At 31.4% G+C, this 20976-nt stretch overlaps 1 protein-coding gene across 2 annotated transcripts in view; it reads right to left on the bottom strand.

The window, feature by feature from the left end:
- Positions 1-2141: 2141 nt before the first annotated feature.
- Positions 2142-20976, bottom strand: part of LOC139485355 (uncharacterized) — a 43354-nt gene continuing 24519 nt past the window's right edge. The window contains exons 1-2 of one of the 2 annotated variants that reach the window (XM_071269776.1): positions 14668-14740; positions 2142-4698 (exon numbers count right to left, since the gene is read on the bottom strand). In XM_071269776.1, the coding sequence (XP_071125877.1) occupies positions 2697-4628 (1932 nt within the window). In that variant the 5' untranslated portion in view covers positions 4629-4698; positions 14668-14740 and the 3' untranslated portion in view covers positions 2142-2696. Of the gene's footprint in view, positions 4699-14667; positions 14741-20976 lie in introns of those variants that run through there. The other variant, XM_071269775.1, reaches the window with a different exon arrangement.

Genomic DNA, 20976 nt, shown 5'->3' with positions numbered 1-20976 from the left:
CACACTTTAACGCGATTTTACAAAAAACTGCACCGTGGGAAAACTCGACGACAGGGCTAAAATGAAAGTCTAATGTTTACTCTATGTTCATGCGAATTTTCAACCGTGAGGTATTTCGGTCCATTTAAATCGACTTTTTCCGATTGTCACTCCACTAATTATACCTTTTTCGTGAAATTGGTTAATGCAGCATGATTTACCAAATTATATAAAGCAGTTTTCTTGTGTGTGCTTTGCCTATAGATAAATTTTTGTTTTACTTGAACCTTTTCATTGATGTTTATATGAACCTTATAATTGATTTTTAAACGTTCATGGATTATTAAGTCACATAAAGTCCCATATATATGTTTCACTTCATCTAACCATAAGGCTATATTTTGGTTGGTACTCGAAAAAAAAACCAATCGGGTATATAATTATTTAGATACTTCCATCTTTATTTTCTCATTTTATATTAAACACAACTGATATATTGAAACTATATAATAATAAAAAAAAGCCACAGAATTAATTAGGATTGATATGATTTGAAAATTATTCATACATAAATGACAGTGCATCCTAAGCCTCTAAAAGCTGGTAAGTATAAATATACGTGTTTATTGCCAATGAGACAACAACTCTCCACATATGTTTATCTATATATACATCTATACAAATTATTGCATTCTCATAACATTTCTTTTTTATGCAATATCCCCAGGTATTTGTGAAAAATTTGTATTTATGAAAGGATATTATGTCGATAAGGAGAATGAATTTATATAACTTATTTTTTGCATTCGTATTCGTATAACTACATGTATATGCTCTTAAGAGCAATTTTCGCTCACCTGGATCTAAGTACAAGTATACTTTAAACTTTAAAGACTAGAATGTAAATAACGACTCGGGTTTCTTTTTATTATGGAACTACGATTTTGGCCATTTTGAACTATTTGTAGATGTTGTTTATCGTCTGATCATTATTGTATATATAAGATTTCGTTCGATCTTTTAAAGTTTTGCATGATAAAACATGTAGAAATAAAAATAAAATGATTAAAATCGTTTTGTGGGGGAATAATTCATAAAAGGCGTCGTGTTGTGGACTCTTTGTTTCTCTGTAACATCTATCTACTCCTATTTTAATTTTATGATAAAATATTTCTGATGAAAGAATATCCCTTGCAACGAGGATTGCAACTGTACAGTTTCAAATCCTAAATTTTATGGACACCATTATGATTTAATTTACGGTTTTGCGTACTAATTTATAATCCTGGTACCTTTGATAACTAATTGCAATATTTTAAAATCATTGAATATCGTCTCTTTTTCCTAGAATTAGACATTTCAAAACTCGACTTATAATCATATTGACAATTCAAGGACCAGCACGACAGATGATACGTGTGGAACAGGATCTTATGTTTTTTTATTAATCTTTTTTTATTGTTCCTCGTTTTAGCCTTGGTTGATGATGTTTTCTCATATCTTTTCCCTCTCTCTCTTTTTTTTTTTTATGTCTGACAAGAAAGGAAATGTCTACGTCTTGATGTACAATGTAGATACAATTTATTTTAAGAAAAATCACAGTTTAATACTTTGAATAATTTAGTTTATATCATGCTATTTTCGAAACTTACTGAAAGGTTAGGATGATGGAGCAGCTATTCAAGTTGTGTGCAAAATTGCCACATTTTTTTCAGATTATAATACACGGAAAAAGCTTTTGTGAGAATAGAAATGTTCTGCATTTTTTTTCTTCTTTTACAATGTCCTTTTAGATAGAATAAAAATGGTTTCGTTGTACTCATGTTCTTTCTTTAAAAAGAATAGGTCACATTACAGTACTGCTCGTTTTTTAATAAATCAAAATGACTTCTCGATGAATTATTTCCGCTTATACGTATTATGTATGTGTTGAAGAATAGTTGATATAATTTAAACAATACACATTTTTGTCTTCATTTAATGAAAATTCTTTCCAAATAATTACCTTATTTTTTTCAGTATTTGACTATTTCATTAAAGATATAGATAGATTTTTTTCTAATATTTTACAACCCAAATTTACGGGGAAAAAAACCATCTATTGATCTTATTAATAAGTTAAATTCATCATGTTCATGGGGAAAACAACCCTGACAAAAAACAATATATATAAATATAACACTTAATATAACAAAACAAACTCTACTAAATACTTTGTTCATTTTATCGAACTGGGTACATGTACGAATATATTTCCCCTATCAAAAGATTTCCTAAAAAAATCAAATATCTACTCAAACAGATCCACAGCGATGTCAGTACTTTGAACACCTGATTTGTCAGTAGTTAATATATCATGCGTTCCAAACATTTTGATTAGAAACTCCGCTTCTTTGAAGTACTTTCGATAAGCTGACGCTATTTATATTTTATTGATTTTTTTCATATTCAAGGCATTTGATCTTTTCTTTGCAGAAAAATAATTTACTGCTGGTTACTTGAATTCACCTGGTTGTATCCTTAAAAAAAATCATGACTGCAATGGCATGCCATTAGTAAGAATTAATCAAAACAATCGAATTTTAACCTTGTAGAAACCGCAGTTGGTTTGATGGTTTAACTCACAACGGAGAAAATTTCATAAGGTTAACGTCCAGAAAAGAAATATCCTTTTTAATCTGAAACTATGAATCACATGTCCTTTTTACATTGATGTATTAAACTATTTGTTTTTTACAATAACACATTTTCTTTAACTGTATACCAGCAACACAGTGAGAAGTTTTACCATACATATTTATGCGACTAAAATCACCCATCATATTTATGCTTTTCCAGAATTCATCATACCGCACAGTTCCTTCAAACATGCCATCTCCAGGAGTTGTTTGAAGCATTAACTGGTAATCAATGTATGTGCTTACGCGATCCCCAAATTTGATTTTTTGTTTGTCTTCAACATGAGAAGTTTTAATATATTTAAGAATATCATCTGACGGTATTATTTTTGTAGCTGATATAACTTTTTTAAGTTTTAGAATTTCGCACTGCTTAAAATCAGTCAACTTTTCGTTTAGTTTCTCTGTAAATTTGTTTGCAACTTCAATAACTATTTCGTCAGTTATAGATAAATGTTCCTCTGTTGAGCATGTACACCAGTGGGGAAGAATACCTGCATTTTCACATGTACGATTAGGTGATATTTCTCTCAAAATACTCAAGCCTCTTCCTTTTTCGTTTGAATAGTTTTGAATATCCATCAAATGTTTAAGTGTTTCAAATATATCAAACGGTGTTATGAGACGGTTTCTGTTGATGTACAAACTTTTGTAAAAATTTGGAAATTTGTTTTTAAACCAATTTGGTAAAACAAAGAACAAAAAAGGTAAACGTTCTTCTATCTTTCCTATATACGTTTGTCTTACTTTACCAAAACGAATGCCATGATCACTAAAAAATATCAAAATTGTATTGTTTAATGTAGAATTATTATTTATTTTCTCTAAGAATTTAGTATATAATTGATCTGCTCTGCTGGCGTCAGATATTTTATCATGCGTCAATCTAGTAACGAATGTAAATGAAAAATAGTGAGACTTTCTGAATTTCTCTATAAACTGTCTAGTATACTCTAAAGCAATATCTGTTTCTGGGCGTGCGTGAATACAATGATGATCACTATTCCAAATGCCTGTCATTTCTTCCATCGCCAACGAAAATGGACGATCGAAATAATCCGCTGAAGGCTTGCTAAAACCAGCCTTTTGATAATCAAATATCTGACCGTATGGAGAATCTTCACTATACAATGTCCGGTACCCATTTCGAGAAAATTTATTCCAAATAAAATCAAATTTGTCAAACGTAACATTCACTAAACTAGCGTTCCATGGTAGTTCCTGTACAAACTTTCCTGTTGTCATCGGAACAATATTTAAAAAAGTGTTATCAGCAACTTTATTATATCCAAGAAATTCTAATGCCGACATTTTTTGTAGTAGGTAATTTCTTGTTTTTGGCATATAACGTATCATATTATTACGCGATACTGAATCCACACCAATCATTACAATGTTTAATTTTGTTTTATCCTTATTTTGCTTTAATTCATTTTCCTTGCATCGTTTTTCAACATTTCTTTTAAGGTGCACAAAGGAAAACGCATTACTGTAAACAATTTCATTTCTGTCATTGAAACATCTTACTCTGATAAATTCATCAGATATTGTTTGATTTGTTGTGAAGGGTTGACTTTCATTTATATATTGAAAATAATTATTGTGAGTTTCAACATTTGCTGGTCTCCATATTACGTCGTATTTGCAATACCTAAGTGAAGGTAGATAATACTTTACCAGAGGCCAGTTAATGAAAAGTACATTGTTTTTTGTATATAAAAAATCTTTCGTCACTTCACATTTAAGTTCACTGGCACTTCCCATATACCAATAGATTGAAGAGTCAAATGGATCCAGTTTTGGTATTTTACATCCAGCTGTGTCTATTAGCAAAAAACTATTCACATTTTTAGCTTTGAAAAGTGGAATATTTTTCATTGAACCTACAATTTCAGTATACATTGTTATAAGAAATATTGACGAAATTCCTGTTAGAATTATTGTACGTCGTTTTGTGAAAATTGCTTTCATCTTATTATCGTTCAGTGGTGAGTAGGTTACGACATTTTTCTTCTGAATTGGTTATCTTTTCTGTGTCAATCTGAAATGAAGAAGTTTGATAAAAAGCTATTATATTGTCCAATTCGCAAACATATATACCAAAGGTATTCAATCTTTTCGACTTTATTAGTTTTATTGAAATTTAAATAATGATTTAATTTGATGCTTGAGCTCAAAATTGTCAGTTATGAGTTGGGCACTTGATCACATGTATTGTTATGTGTTGATGGTTTCTACAGTTCTTCAGTAAATACATGAAATTTTAAGCACTAAAGTAAATCCAGGGGACACAGTTTAAAGACTATAAATACTGATAAATGACGTACAATATATGTCCTGTGAAGATCTAAAGGATATTATTTCATTGATTTATATATAGCACCTTTTAATTTTATAAAAGAACATCAATGGTATAAAGATAAATTATGTTAACATGTTTATTTTAAACGAAACGAACAAGTTCTTGGAAAAAATACAGAATTTCTGTTTATTACAAACGAACAAATATGAAACATGTACGAACCAATATATATATACAGATCAAGCATACAACTGAAATTTTATTCTTTAGATGCATGATTTTGTATTAGTTGGTATTGGCTTTAAACTAGCTGTCAGTAACTGCAAGTACTCTCAGATCTGTACTTTGTGTGTCTTTGATGTGGGTTTTTTTGGATGCATTTATGTTTGTACTCATCTGATGAGTTATACTGGTACACCACTGTTCCACATTAGGGGAAGATTTGGTGCCCGCTAACATGTTAAACCCCGCAATACTAAGTATTATGTATGTGTCTCTCCCAAGGTTCAAGCCAGCAATTCAGTGGTTTTCGGTTGCCTCTGTGTATCATATTTGTTTTGTGTTTATCATTTTGTACATACGTAGGCCGTTAGTTTCTATTCTAAATCGTTTTACATTTTTCATTTCACAACAGAATGCCACCAAAGATTCTTCAATGCAGCGAGAAACTCTCGCACCCGGAAAGTAAATTTTACGTTTCCATGTTCGACAGTATAGGATGAAATACAGTTTTCAATAAAAAAAAATAATCAGATAATATTTGTTTGGTCAATTGCAAGGTGTGCAATTCAAGCAAAAAATTGTAAGACTGTGTGATACTCTTAGATGTTTTGATGTAATCAGGGTTATATATAAGAATTTTCCCAAAAAGTGATATCTCTTAAAAAAATGCCATATATACATGGACACGGGCTTATTAGTTATATGTAATACAAAAAACGCGCATCTAGAATTACTAGTGACTTTCAAATCACTACATCGGATAGGGTAAGTATTACAGGTAACCTATACAGGGTGTTAATATTTGTGTTCCCTATGAAGCAAACTTTTTGAAGTCGGACTGATCAATTACCGGTGCACAACCAGATTAGATCTAGATAACCGTACTAGCATCACACAGTGGCTATAACTTTTTCATAGAGAATGTTTACATACTCTAGGTTATCTTACATATTATACAATCTTGTTTACTTATTCGTATGTGTTTAAATATTTTATGGAAAGTTTTTGTACGCGTTAGTGTAACCAGCTATACAGCTCTACGATAATTACAAAAAATCATTTCAATTATTAAAAAAAAAAAAAAATTAACAACAAATATATACATTTTTAAAAATGAATAAATAAGACTTTTTCATCAAATTAGCTGTCCAAAGCTGTTCTATGTGTATATAATAATAGATCTATCATTCTTTCGTAAGAATTAGCTCGAGGGTATTTGTCCAAATCTACTGAGTGGTAGAACTGTTAAAAAAATCGGCTATAGGTATCAAATTTCCAAAACGGTTGCAGGTTAGAATTACTTCTATCAGAAACGGTTCTATAGGAAAGGTATCAGGTGAACTGTACTAATGTTTTAGAACAGTTCTCCATACAGCTACTGATAGTTTTCAATAGAGGTTAGATCAAATTTTAAACACGGAGCTTAGGCTCACATCGAACAGCAAGCTATGAAGGGCACCAACATTTACTAGTGTATTGCCATTCAATTGGGAAACCAAGGATCTAATCTTTATATAAAAAAACGAAAAAAACGATAAACACACCAACAACAAAAAGCCTATTAATCGCTCCTTTTCCTTAGTAAAAAAACGACTGGAAGGTTCTCAAGTCGATAAAATAATAAGGAATGCAAAATAAAGGCAACAGTAGGTTACTGCTGTTCGAAACTCATAAATCGATAGAGAAAAAAACAAATTCGGGTTACAAACTAAAACTGAGGGAAACGCGTCAAATATAAGAGGAGAACAACGACACAACAGAAACATAACATTAAAATGTAACAACACAGAAACGAACTATAATATAATAATGGTCATTTTCCTGACTTGGTACAGGACATTTTAAGAAAAATGGTGGGTTGAACCTGGTTTTAGTGGCATGCCAAACCTCCCGCTTTTATGGCATTGTTAAATATAACATTAAAATGACAACATTACATGACAAGACTACAATACAAATGTATGGGATAACATATAGGTCGGAGAAACACACGAATAATAGCTAACAAAAGGTACCAGGTTTAAAATGTAATACGCCAGACGTGTGTTTCGTTCACACAAGACTAACCAGTGGCGCTCGGATGAAATAAGAGAATTGACTTAAAGCTTTCAATAAAATGTCTATGGCGCTTACATAAGCGTCTATGATTGAATAATAAATGAAAGGTTCCTTGAGTCAGTCGGAAAAGCAAAATGTGTATCTTATGGTGCAGTAAGAGTAAAAAAAATGAAAAAAAAAACCCAATTATAATAAGAGAAAAACAAAGACCTTTTAAAAAGAGTTTTTTTCAAACGACCTTACCTATCCATGAGACTAATAATAATAACATGAAATGAAACCTAAGTACTGTAGTAAATTTGAATGTAAATAATATTGTATCATTTGATTTAAACTGATAAGAAATCTCGGTGAACTCTAATTTTTTTGACAATATTTTATTCTGAATTGTTTTTCTAAGTCCCAGTAAAATGTATTACAGTTTCTTTATACTACAAAACTGTCAATATAAAGTAAAATACACAAACAAACCGGATTAAACGTAGAGCTGTTTGCCGTGTATTTATTTCATTTCTGCGACAAATAATCATCAAACTATTTGTCGCTACTGACAATTTTCAGTTTCAGAATTTCATTCTGTTTTGCCACCGTTTAGTCCAGTGTCGTTTAACAAACAGGCACTGTGAGGTTATGAGAACAATGAATCATAACCGCTAAAAAGAATATAAAATGATCACAATTGGCTCAAAACGGCAGTTTTAATAGATTTGAAAAATACATTTTCATCCTCAATAACGACTCATTGGGGTCAACATTGAATGAAATAGGTAATGAAAACCACTACTTTTTACAATATAACCATGTTAGAGTAAAATCGCGTATAACTCTGTATATTCCAACATATTATACATGTATGTTACCCATCTGTATATAAAATGAATGGACTTGTCTCAGTATGAAAAATAAAAGTCTGAAAGAATATAGGTATATTTATTTTAGGAAATCCAATTAAGAAAACATAATGTAAGTAGCTGTACTGCTCATAATAATTTAATGATACGCATTTGTGTACTTGAGGTGCCACTTCAATTTAAATACAAGTACTGAATTCCTCTTGTAAGACTATATATGCCTGAGAGCTTACAATAAAGAATTTGAACTTGCAACTAAAGACATCATATGTGTACTCTAAACAGTTTTGAATGCGTTTGTAGAGGCATTTAAGATTATCAACCTGTAAAGTTTCAAAACATTTTTCCGCATAGTTTATAGGAGAAAACTTTTTATAGTTTTATAAAGACAATTGAAATCATAGATTTCTCTCGTAGTTTAACCCAATCGAAACAGTCTTCGGGTTATCATGCAGACTTCGATTAATATTCAGAGAAAACGATTACTTGAAGGTCTAAACCCTTTCAAAAGAAACAAAACTTCCTGTAAAGCCGCCGTGTTTGTGACCCAATCGACATTACAAGGAGGTTGTTTTATAGTGGTTTCCAATCATTCGTCTCGCAAACATTTTTTTTTAAAATTTGCATAGCAGTTTCAGAAAAAAAACCACTCTTGAAAATTCAACTCAAAATCAAATTTAAAGATTGACTTTGTGCTTATATGTATTCTTCCGATGTAAATTAAACAAAATGTGGATTAACTAATGAATAACAGTTGCTTAGTGTTGAGAGGCGGAAGAACATTTGTCAACTTTTACATATATTTTTTTTTCATAATGTGAAAAGATAATACATAATTATATACAATGTGGAAATTTATTAGATTGTATATCTTGGTATATTGTTACTTTTTATTATACACGTTATACTAGTAAATAGCTTTCATCCAAAACGTGTAATTGTTTCGGTAAAAAGTTATCTTCTTGTTCACAATACGCACATATCATGTAAATCTCAAAATAAGCATGTGTATGAGGTAATATGTTTTGATATACTTCATTATGTTGTCAGAAAATATCGACATATTATATTTATTTACATATGAATAGACGTGATAATGTTAATTTTGATAAGACTTAAAACATATGTTAAAATGACCTTACTGTCATCGAAGAAAAGGCCAACACCATATGAAAGACATAAAAAAAATCGTAACCACGGGTAGTAAGGTCGTCATATCGAGGAGCGTTTAGTACAGTGATTTTGTCATGGGTTGGTTAAGTTGGACATGAATGTGTTAAGTGTCTTTTCTATAACAAACAATGACACAATGTAACCATTCTGATTTTTTTGCTGAGGAAACGTCTGAACATGAATTCAAGCTGGTAATATTTTTTTTATAGCGGATATGTTTGTAGACTCAAATTTTTATCATAGTTATAATCATTTGACACAGAATAATGCTTGCATATCAACATTTTAAAAGTTGCATTGGAGGATCCAGGGGTGGGATTCCGGGTGTTGGAACCCCCCCCCCTTTTTTTGGATGATCAATGCATTTGAATGGGAGTATATAGTTGACCCCCCCCCCCTTTTACTCTGGGTTGGGAACCCCCTTTTAAAAATGGCTGGATCCGCGCCTGAGTTGCTTACTCGTTCACAAATCATAAAACATAAAAAAAGATTATTTATTGTATTCTACATCACAGCTTTCGTTACAATTGCAGTCAATTTTCCCGAAAAAAGCTACGTTTGCACATAATTACAGATAACTGACAATATAGGGTCATGGTTTGGTTCGTGTTTGACATGGTGCAGTAGTGTGATGATTCTTATCGTTTATATGAAGGTAACGATGAGAGTAAACATACATCATACAACTATTAAAAAAATGAGAAAAAAGTATGTATCCACTACTTTTTTTTAATGTTTAATCTTTTCTACCCTATTTACCAAAGATATATGATGTCGCAATTTTCTAATGTCTTGTTTTGTTCATATACATTCAGATCCAAGTTTTACATATTAATGCTGATTTTCTACTCGTTGAAAATAAATCCTTCTTGTAAAGTATTCGTTAAAAGTAATTTTAAGATATTAGCATAACGGTTATAGAATACGCTTTCATATTTAAGTAGACGATAGTATATTATTGCGTTTCAATGGTAATTTCATTTAAAATGGTTTCATTTGGAATTAAAAGCAAGGGGTTCTAAGGAGCACGTGTCGCTCACATTGGCCAGTCAGTGCGCATATTCAACAGAGGACAGCAAAGTTTTACTTGTTAGCAGATCTTGTCTTGCTTATTATTTTTGTAATTTAAAGTGTTCTGTCCAATATATATAATTCCAAGGAGACGTACTTCCTCTAGATTGTCTTAATTGTAGATCTTGTTTTGCTTATTTAAGTGTGTATCTATCCATTGAAATTTTCACGATATAAGGCATAAAACGCTAAAAAATTGTAAAAAAATCATCTAAGGGCAACAACTCTAATATGTAGAACTTGTGTTGTTTATCAATTTTTGCAGTCTTATGTGTCTCTGTTTTTATTATAGTATTCAAAATAATTTGCCAAAATGGGAAACAAATAGTAAAATTTGTCATTTAAGAGCAATAACTCCTATCAAAAGTCGTCTGACAATTTTGACAATTGGTAGTGCTCAATTTTCTGAACATTTCTACTCCTGTCATATTTTATCTTTTTTATATTGGTTTTCTAACTAATAGACAAAGCTTGAATTTTGTCCAAATGTTCTATTCCTATAGCCATTACGGCCAAGTTGGTTGGCAGGTGCGGTTATCGGACACTTTTTTTTTATTTTACCAAATACCCCTAGAATGAGGAAAACGTATACCCCATAGAAAGCTATAAAAAGCCCAAACAAAAATTAAGAACCAAATGTCTGAATTAAATATACATGTTTGTACAAAACAACAAACGACAAACAAACATGTTATACAGTAACAAATAATAGATAATTAGTTGGATCTAAATCATGACAAATTTGATCAAAACAATGAAGAATTTTCAAAATGCATGATTTGTTGTAATTAGTTGTCAGTGGCTTAGAAGAACTAGCTGTCAGTAACTGCGAGAACTCTTAGATCTGCACTTATTTTTTTCTATTTTTTTTTGTTGGGATGTACAAGTGTTTGTACTAGTATTTGTATCCATCTGATGAGTTGAGCCTTTTTCATCTGAATTTTATAGTTTGTTCATTTGTTGGATTGTGACACAACTGTCCTAGGTTAGGGTTGGGGAAGGTGATCCCGCTAACATATTTATCCCCGTCACATTTTGTATGTATGTACCTTTCCCAAGTCAGGAACCTGTAATTCAGTGGTTTTCGTTTGATTATGTTTTACATATTTGTTTTTCGTTCATATTTTGTACATACATAAGGCCGTTGGTTTTCTCGTTCGAGTTGTTTTACTTTGTCATTCGGGGCCTTTTATAGCTGACTATGAGTTATGGGCTTTGCTCATTGTTGAAGGCCGTACGGTGACCTACAGTTGTTATTTTCTGTTTCATTTTGGTCTATGATTGAGAGTTGTCTCCTTGGTAATCATACTACATCTTCTTTTTTATATATAATATCTGTTTCCTAAAAAAAATACCTAACTACATGTACCTAACACCTAAATAGATATGTTAGATAACATTTTAATGTTTACAATTGATATCTGCGAGTCTTCACTCAGTTGAGACTTTTAAAAAAGAGATAATCTTCATTATAGATATACTCGGTAACTGGTTGCAATATTGATATTTTGAGTTTAATAAGGTCTAAAGTTTGTTTTTCAATATTAAGTTTTTCATGTATTTTATATTGAATGTTATCTTTTGTTTGCATAGATTTGTATGCAGTAAGAATCATCAAACTGATAAAAGAATCGTCAAACAGATTAAACCATATAAATACGCTGTAAATCTCTTTCAAAAGTGTCTGCATGTGTCTAAAGGGATAAATCAATATTAGTGAAAATAAAAATTTGTTAATTATATCGGTATCATAACACCCGCATGCAACTAATCACAATTTTAAAGATGGACACGTTATGTTTATATCTAAAATAAAAAAAATAAAAATTTTGCATAACATTTTGTTGAAAATTTAAAAAATGTTTTAAGTAAACGTCAACGAATATGGCCCGTACCCTTTTTGTGTGCTCTTTCCTCGTGACTCAATGTTACTCGTGTCAAGTGGAAAAAATAAACATTAGCAATACGAGTGCAACGGATGATATAGAATGTTTATGTGTAAAGAGAAATGCAAAAGCTAGATTTATGTCATCAATAACAAGGTTTGTTCTTTCTCTCCCTCACACCAGAAAATCACACGGTAATATGTCATTTCCTTTTCTTACACGTTTACTTGTTATCATTTTAATAAGTATTTCAGTCTTTTTTTTATTGAATTCAATTTGAAAACAGACTCAAAAGAATTCAAGAAACTACTATAAAGAGCTCAATTTTTTTGTTTGTTTGGGCGTTACTGATCAAAGTGATTTAGAAAAGCAATTCGACCGCATCAAATTAAAAAACTTTTATATTTTGCAAGAATGAAAGAGGTTTTGAAAATAGCCCAGTTAAGAAGTACATTCAGTGGAAATTGGCCCTTCTTGAGTTATAAACTAATTCATTAACCCTTTAGTCCGATAAAACATAAGATTAGGAAGAAGTGAAAATATTTCAAAAACTAAAATACTTTGTTGAATTAAATGTTAAATATTAGAACACACACGTTGTTTCTCAAATTCTAATCCTAGTTGCCTTGCTAAGTGATAGTTGCTCAAATATCAAATATCGTAGTATTATTAAAAAATAATTTATTGATCAAATACAGTTATACTCCGACCGGTTGGAGCCATATAAATAATACACTACAAATATATACACAAAGCAACAATTGGAACATTTCAAAAATCATATATAGCAGTTAAAAAAAGTAATTATATTTATGCAGGTATATTAATATCAAATTAAGATAGAAGTAAGTGTCACCTTACTAGAACATTGCACCCACGCCTTTTAATGGCAAGTTCCCACTGTCAACACTAGGGACTATATTTGTGGTCTCGGACCAGGTGTTTGAAAATACGTTTTGCAAGTCCAAAGGTATTAATTTTATGCTAAGGAATAATATAAATTTCAAAACTGGCAAGTAAAAGTTATGAAAGTGGACAATTGTGGTCTCGGACCAGGTGTTTGAAAATAAGTTTTGCAAGTCCAAAAGTATTAATCTTATGCTAAGGAATAATATAAATTTCAAAACTGGCAAGTAAAAGTTATGAAAATGGATTTTGTAGTAATAATCATTTGATAATGACACGTACACCAATTAACAAAATGCAGTATTAGAAAATGGCATGTTTAAAATTCTTGTTAAGATATGACGTTTTGATTGTTTCCTAATTGTGTAATGTCCAGAGGGAAATATTTGCTGTCTTTTTAGATGAAAACACATTTTCGAAATTTTAATTTTGTATATATTGGACAGCAATGCAAAGTGTCAAACACAAGGACATTGAAATAGCAGTACAATGTAGCTATAATACAAAAGTAGCACATCAAACAAGTCATTTTACCGTCAAAACATTTTGTATAAGGCCTGTCTGACAAATTGATAAAATGCAATACCAATGAGAATGGAAATGGGGAATGTATCATAGATAACAATACAATGACCTATACACATGAAATTTATTTTTATCAGTTATCCATTGATCTTTTTGTTTGTGAAATACGGTTATCAAAAAGACTGATACAATTCATAAGTTAATCATGTTTTCCAAAGTGTCATGAGTTTAACACAGCACATGTTAAAAAAGCGTAATAATAACGTAAAACATAGTTTTCATTTATCGTTTATCTGTGAACCAATATGTAATTAATCAAATACATTTTTTTTAAATACACTGAACGGCCTAAGTTTTTTTTTTCATCTAATTTGTTATGCCCGCACGGAGAGGCATATGATGGAACTCTGTTGAATAGTCGTCGGATTTGCAATCATATCGCATCTTCTTTTTTGTATACTGTATGACAACAAATCCAGTCAGATGGAAAGATTTTAGCACACACTTTTATCAATAATAAGCGAGAAAGTTGCTGGTATACGTTCTATTATGTATGAAATAAACCATCGTTAAACATAAAATTGAGAATGGAAATGGGGAATGTGTCAAAGAGACAACAACACGACCATAGAAAAAACAACAGCAGAAGGTCACTAACATGTCTTCAATGTAGCGAGACATTCCCGCACCCGGAGGCGTCCTTGATCAGCTGGCCCCTAAACAAATATATACTAGTTCAGTGATAATGAACGCTATACTAATTTAATTTCCGAATTGTACACAAGAAACCAAAAACCCAAAAAATACAAGACTAACAAAGGCCAGAGGCTCCTGACTTGGGACAGGCGCGAAAATGCGGCGGGGTTAAACATGTTTATGAGATCTCAACCCCTCCCTATACCGCACGGATGTTTATCACGTGAAATGCTAAATCTTCAATACATTTAGAAACTAAATTTTTATATGACATAGTCCTGAAATTTGATTTATATCTACATAATTCAATATGCGCTTACCGTGTATTAACATGATATCCTGTTTATATTTCTGAAGGTGAGTTCACCACTTGATTGACCGATAACATTCCATTTATACATAGATTTGTAGATTTGAACGTTATCTTCAGTATGACCACACTGAAATACATAACATGCTACGTATCAACCGACTTGAATGGTTCTCCGCACAAAAGGAGAAGTTACACAAACGTCAATAAGACCTTAAAACAAAATCAATTCCGAGAAAACGCCCATTTATTTATATGAGGTGTAATATCCTTGTTGATTTCCTCCTATAAGTCTTTATTAAATTTGCCTTTTTTGAAAAAATGTGCAGAATATGTCTCTGTTTTAAACAAAACAATACTTAATTGGCATGCGTTAAATTGTATCCTGTCAAGGTACACGCTTTAGTAACCAGGGGCCTGGTTTTTGAAAGTATCTTATGACTAAGTCATGTCTTATGATGGTCTTAGGACACGTCATAGTCGTAAGATATGTTTTCGAAAGTGTCCCAAGTTACCATTTGTCATAACTTTTGTCGTAAACTTAAGATCCCTCGCAACATGACTTATGATGGTCTTATGATTGTCAACTAAAATTTTAATTACTTTTCATGTATAATTTCATGTTAATTGCAGTAAAAATCTTCGTTGTGTTTCTCAGTTTGCTTAATAGTAAAGATTTTATTTTTCTCAACTACGTGAACTAAAATTTGAATCTCCTGCGACATACCATTTGAAATTCTTTTCTAACTCATGGTTTTGTATAATAAATATACATATTATTTCGTTCCTAGTATATTTGATAGTACCATATTAACGTATGTGCACGGGCATTTCGTTAGCGGATACTCTCGATGTACCGAATCTAAAAAGTATTCGCAGTTAAATAACAATGCATGTATGGTATTACACGAAAGCGAAGTTCAAGATTTATTATATATTACAAACTTTTAAACAAACTATCAACTCATATTTCAATTCCTTTTTGTATAAAATTTCATGTTCATTATAATGAAAAAAATAAAATGTTCGTAAATATTAAGAATGATAATAATTAATATGTTCATACTTTTCATTTTCATTTTTATATTTATCACTTTTTAATCATGATTATTTAAAATAATAGAAAACATTGTTCACTTATGACAGTCATAAGAGCATCATAGCTATGACTCTCTTAAGACAGCTTTGATTTACATCCTATGACATATCATATGATAGTCATAAGATGATCATAAAATATGTCCTAAGATATAACTTATGACACATCTTATGATACTTTCGAAAACCAGGCCCCTGGTGTATAACGTAGAATTTAATGATTCAATTTTCTTGTTATTACTGTCAGCAAATCTATCAACTGAATGAGGTCCATACATGTAATTATCTATAAATTCTAAAAACTCAACACTGACTCCCCAATCGTCAAAATCAAAAACCTAGCTTATAGCATCTGCTTTAACATTTTTATCTCTAGGTATCCATTCAATATCTAAATTAATAGAATTCTTTACACAGCTTTAAAATATTGACATTGCCAAACTATAAAATTGCGTTCTTACCACTACCTGACTCCACTATCCCCACACAATATTCTGACTGTCCATAAACCTCTATAAGACTTTCCCGCATGGATAACTGACCTTGAAAAATATCTATACATAAATCTATAGCCTCTATTCTCTCCATGTCAAACGTTATCCTGTCCCTCCACCAGTCCAGATTATATTAAAAATCTTATTCTCTAATAGACAAGAATAAGCTCCATGAGCAAAACTGCTAGCATCCGAATACACAATTATAGATGGGACCTTATGCTAGCAAAATTATTTAGCTATAAGTTGGATATAAACGTTTAATTTATTGGCCTTTTTAATTTTATTTGACTTTATTTGCCTTTTTAACTTGATTTGAATCGAGCGTCACTGATAAGTCTTTTGTAGACGAAACCGCGCGTCTGACGCAAAAACCGGCAAAATTTATATCCCGGTATCCATCTATGATGAGTTTATGTGGATACCTTGTAACAGTATATTGGCTCCAATCTACTAATATATGGTCTTAGTACTCTTGTAACATAAATTGGATTTTTTCCTTTGATGTTTTTATGAAATAATTTGCTTAAAAAGTGTGGTGAGGGAAAACCATGGTATATTCTATGCAAATTTATGTTGTACCATACTTTACTAATTAAATATGCAACTCGACTAGAATCCAAAGGGAAAAAGGCGGAGCTTCAGCCATGGTATAACATATTCATTTTCATGTTATTCCATGGCTGAAGCTCCACCTTTTTTTTAAAAAATTTTCCGCCTCTAAAATATTTAGGAAACTGTAAAACGTACTAAAAGGTCAAGATCTTCATTTGTTTTCATTTTATAAGAAAAAGCAATAAATTATGTGTACCACATTTCAAGAAACCCTTTTCAAACTACATAGAATTGTTACGAATTCCCTTAATTTTGGAAACAATTACTAAATGTTTCTTTTTTCAGTTTTGAAAAAAATAAAATGTAACACTATCATTTCCTTTGCGAAAATTCAATTTAAATTCGATTTAAAAAGGGGGGTACCTATACAAAAAGGAATAAATATCGGCTACAAATATCTGTGAAAAAACATAATTAGGGGACGTACACTATCAACGCCCCTGGATCCGCCACTGTTAAAATATTATTTTATCATTAAAATTGTGTTTTAATAAGTAATCTAATAAAATAACGGAAGACAAGCATTTTTCAATTAGATGAAAATTCTGTAAAATATGATTAATTTGTATGATACATTGAAAAAAAAAAAAAAATTCTTACCGTCATTAGAATAATTATTTAATCCTTGTCGCTGGAATCCGACATTTTTGTTTACCTCAGTCTGATGATATTATGAAATTACCTGCGCCTACAATCATACACGGGGCGCAAAACTAAAAACAAATCAGGGAAAATCCGACATTTTCTTTACTTTCTGCAAATTCAGGGGTTCTATTACATGAAGTGCACAGACGATCATACACGAAGCGCAAACTTAAAGTGACTTGCACGAGCTTCCATTTCATTGGATAAAACTGTAACGTGATCAATTTCCAATATTAGTTGAAGGTCTTGGAGCTGTCAATCATTTTATTTATATTACAAATTTTATATACCATGTGTCTTACTCATTAACATATTTAAACAAACTCATCCTTCGGATTCGATTGTTTAAATATGTTAACTCGTAAAAACCATGGTATATAATATAGTACTTAATTTCAGCGTAAATAAGATATATATATATCAAAAACCTCCCACATTGTAGACTAGCACAACCTTTATTGGAACACCATGCATTCAGTTTTCCTACCGTACCAAACAAATATTAACTAAAATCATTGATACAAGGCAATATAATTATGATCGTCATACAACCGATAACTTTTTTAAAACTTTGAATTGATAAGTGTTACACGGACCATAAACAATAAAGAATACGTTTCTGGGTAAGCGATAGAGAAAACGAAACTTTTATGGGTGGAACATTTAAATTTTGGCTGAAATTCTTTAATTAGCTTTCTAATTTAACTAGTGTATTTATAAATAGAAACTATATTCCTTATTTGAATTAACTAGGTGGAAAATACCTAGTATGCAAACTTTCGTAAAAAAATTTACCATGAGATCAAAACTGTGGCTCATTCATTTTTCAACAAAACAGGATCAAGCCTGTTTATTTCAAATTTATTTTACCCCTCCCCTTTTTCCGTTTTCCCCAAATGAAATCAAATGTTAGCTGGCTTACCTCTGAAATCTTTTTTTATACATAACTTACTTGCGAAGTTGCATTTGGAAGAGTCTATAATCTGTACGACATTCTTTTACTTTACATGTCATTGTTTTTTTTAAATATTATACTCTTCAATTTTTTTTTTGGAAAACATCGTTGCTAATGGGAAGTGAAAAAAAAAGTTTGTTTAATATATAACTTACATTCTAACATGACGTCCTTCAAACGCTTTGAGTACACACCCGTGGTAAAATATGAATATATTGTTTGGGCTGTTCCGATCGTACTCCCGCGTCATATGCTTTTTTTTTTATGAATGAGCTACCCGACGTCATAGAACGATAACGTCAGAATATAAGCATTTTACATTGTTACACGCTTTGTAAAACTGAAAATCATCACAACGAGAAAACGCACACAAACGATGCTAAACTGTGTCAAATAAGCCATGTCTTCTATACACATAAGACATATACATACATATAATATACTTATATAAATTCCTCCAAACCCATCTAAGGGACGACATCAAAAGATCGATGTAGGATAAAAAAAACTTTAATCAAATAGTTTGGGGGTGGAGGGTGGGGGGGAAGGGGGTTAAAATTCTGCAAGTTTTGTATATCTAAAATCAATTTTTACATATATCCCTATTGGTAAATCAATTTTTTCCCAAATTAAGTTAAGAGGTGGGTGCGGGGGTCAGTGAAAAAACTATGTGAATTAAGTTTTTTTATCCTACATTGAACTTTTGATGTCGTCCCTAAATATGTTATTGTCAATAGTTTTAACTGCCACTTATTCATTTTGCTCCGTTCTTTTACGTCAGTTTAATAGTACGTTTATTTATGAGAACGGCAAATAATGCCTTTACCCTTTACCTAGAGCGCTTCGATCCAAAACAATTGCCGTATTTGTCCTATTAGAATCGAAATAATTCATGGGGGCTTGAATATATATCTTGATTTTACCACGGGTTGTCCCTTTATGCCGATATTTTACCCCTCGCTATCGCTCAGGGTAAAGTATTTGTCATAAAGGGACAACCCGTGGTAAAATCACGCTATATTCAAGTCCCCATGAATTATTTCTTAATTTTACCCCTCGCTATCGCTCAGGGTAAAATATTTGTCATAAAGGGCCAACCCGTGGTTAAATCACGATAAATTGAAGCCCCCATGAATTATTTCTTAATTAACTGGTATATGGCCATTTAAGATTCTAATCTGTTTAAGTTTGCTACTTCTAAATGCCAAATGAACTACTTCTTTCTTGAAACGTCGTTCAAGTCAGATACAAAACAACAGTAACAAAAACATGGCAGGCCGGTAACAACCTGCCGTATAGTTCTTCTGCACTTGTAGTCATTACCAGAAAGAAGATTTTATTGCTTTACTTGTTCACTTCTCGAGATTAAGTCTGAATTCAAGTCTAATTTTGAAATTACTTAGTGAAACAATCGTGGACATCAACTGTTTGTGTTCAGTAGGGTTTAGGTTATTTTCAACGTATTCCATTTTGTTAAGTAAAGCTGTAAGCTTTTCTCATCACTTGGTGCCGTCGTCCTTCGTCCGTCGTCGTCGTTAGCTTTTACAAAAATCTTCTCCTCTGAAACCACTGGGTCAAATTTAACCAAACTTAATCACAATCATCATTGCTTCGCATCAAGTGGCGGAGCTACATGTGTATAAGTTTCAGTCGAAATACACGCCATCTTGAATAATTTACTTATCACGTATAGATTCTGATTGGTTGCATTATAATGAGGCTGAGATACAGCAACAGCTATTGGCTTAAATGAGATAAAGAATTACTGACTTTTCTCGTCCAGGATAAGACATTTCTCGTCCAGGATAAGACACCAAATGCCGATAAATTAGCTATGTGTATTTCAGTTCCGATCAACTGTCATTAATTCATGCTCGTTTTATTATGCATACATTTCACAGATAAATTCAATATTGAAATATCAATTATTAATACTTGTTTAATTTGCGTTGTTACTCTGCAATTTGCACGATTTGCTAAATGCTAAACAATGTTCCTATACAATGTTTACAATAATGCATTATCTGTATTTTATAACTTCTGACAATATAGGCACACCTCAACAGAAAGGCACACCTCAAGAGTCGTGTCTAAATTTATAATTGTTTTAATTTTCAACAAGATTGATTTTTTTTTTAAAAGCATGGGTGTATAACGCATACTCACAAAGTACATCCATTTTATATTAATCAATAACTAAAAATATCACATTTCCAATACTAATTTAACAACCACATGCACATATATAATCTTAAATTAGTGTAGCATGTGTAGAGCGAAGCAGTCCATAGCTTTTTAGAAAGCTCAAACTTGTTAGGGTATCTACTTTTAAAAATGTGTCCGATGAACCCGCCAACCAACCAAGATGGCGCCATGGCTAATAAACACAGCGGGGAAATGTATGGACAGCAACCGATAAGGACCCATGACTTAGAATAGAAACTTTAATATACAATACTTTATTTTTATGTAAAAATTGACAAAATCACTCACTATACATGGATATAAGATT

This window comes from Mytilus edulis, chromosome 8, assembly GCF_963676685.1.
Source record: "Mytilus edulis chromosome 8, xbMytEdul2.2, whole genome shotgun sequence".
NCBI lineage: Eukaryota > Metazoa > Mollusca > Bivalvia > Mytilida > Mytilidae > Mytilus > Mytilus edulis.
The sequence above is the reverse complement of the archived record's forward strand: the minus strand, read 5'-3'. Positions and strand labels throughout refer to the sequence as shown.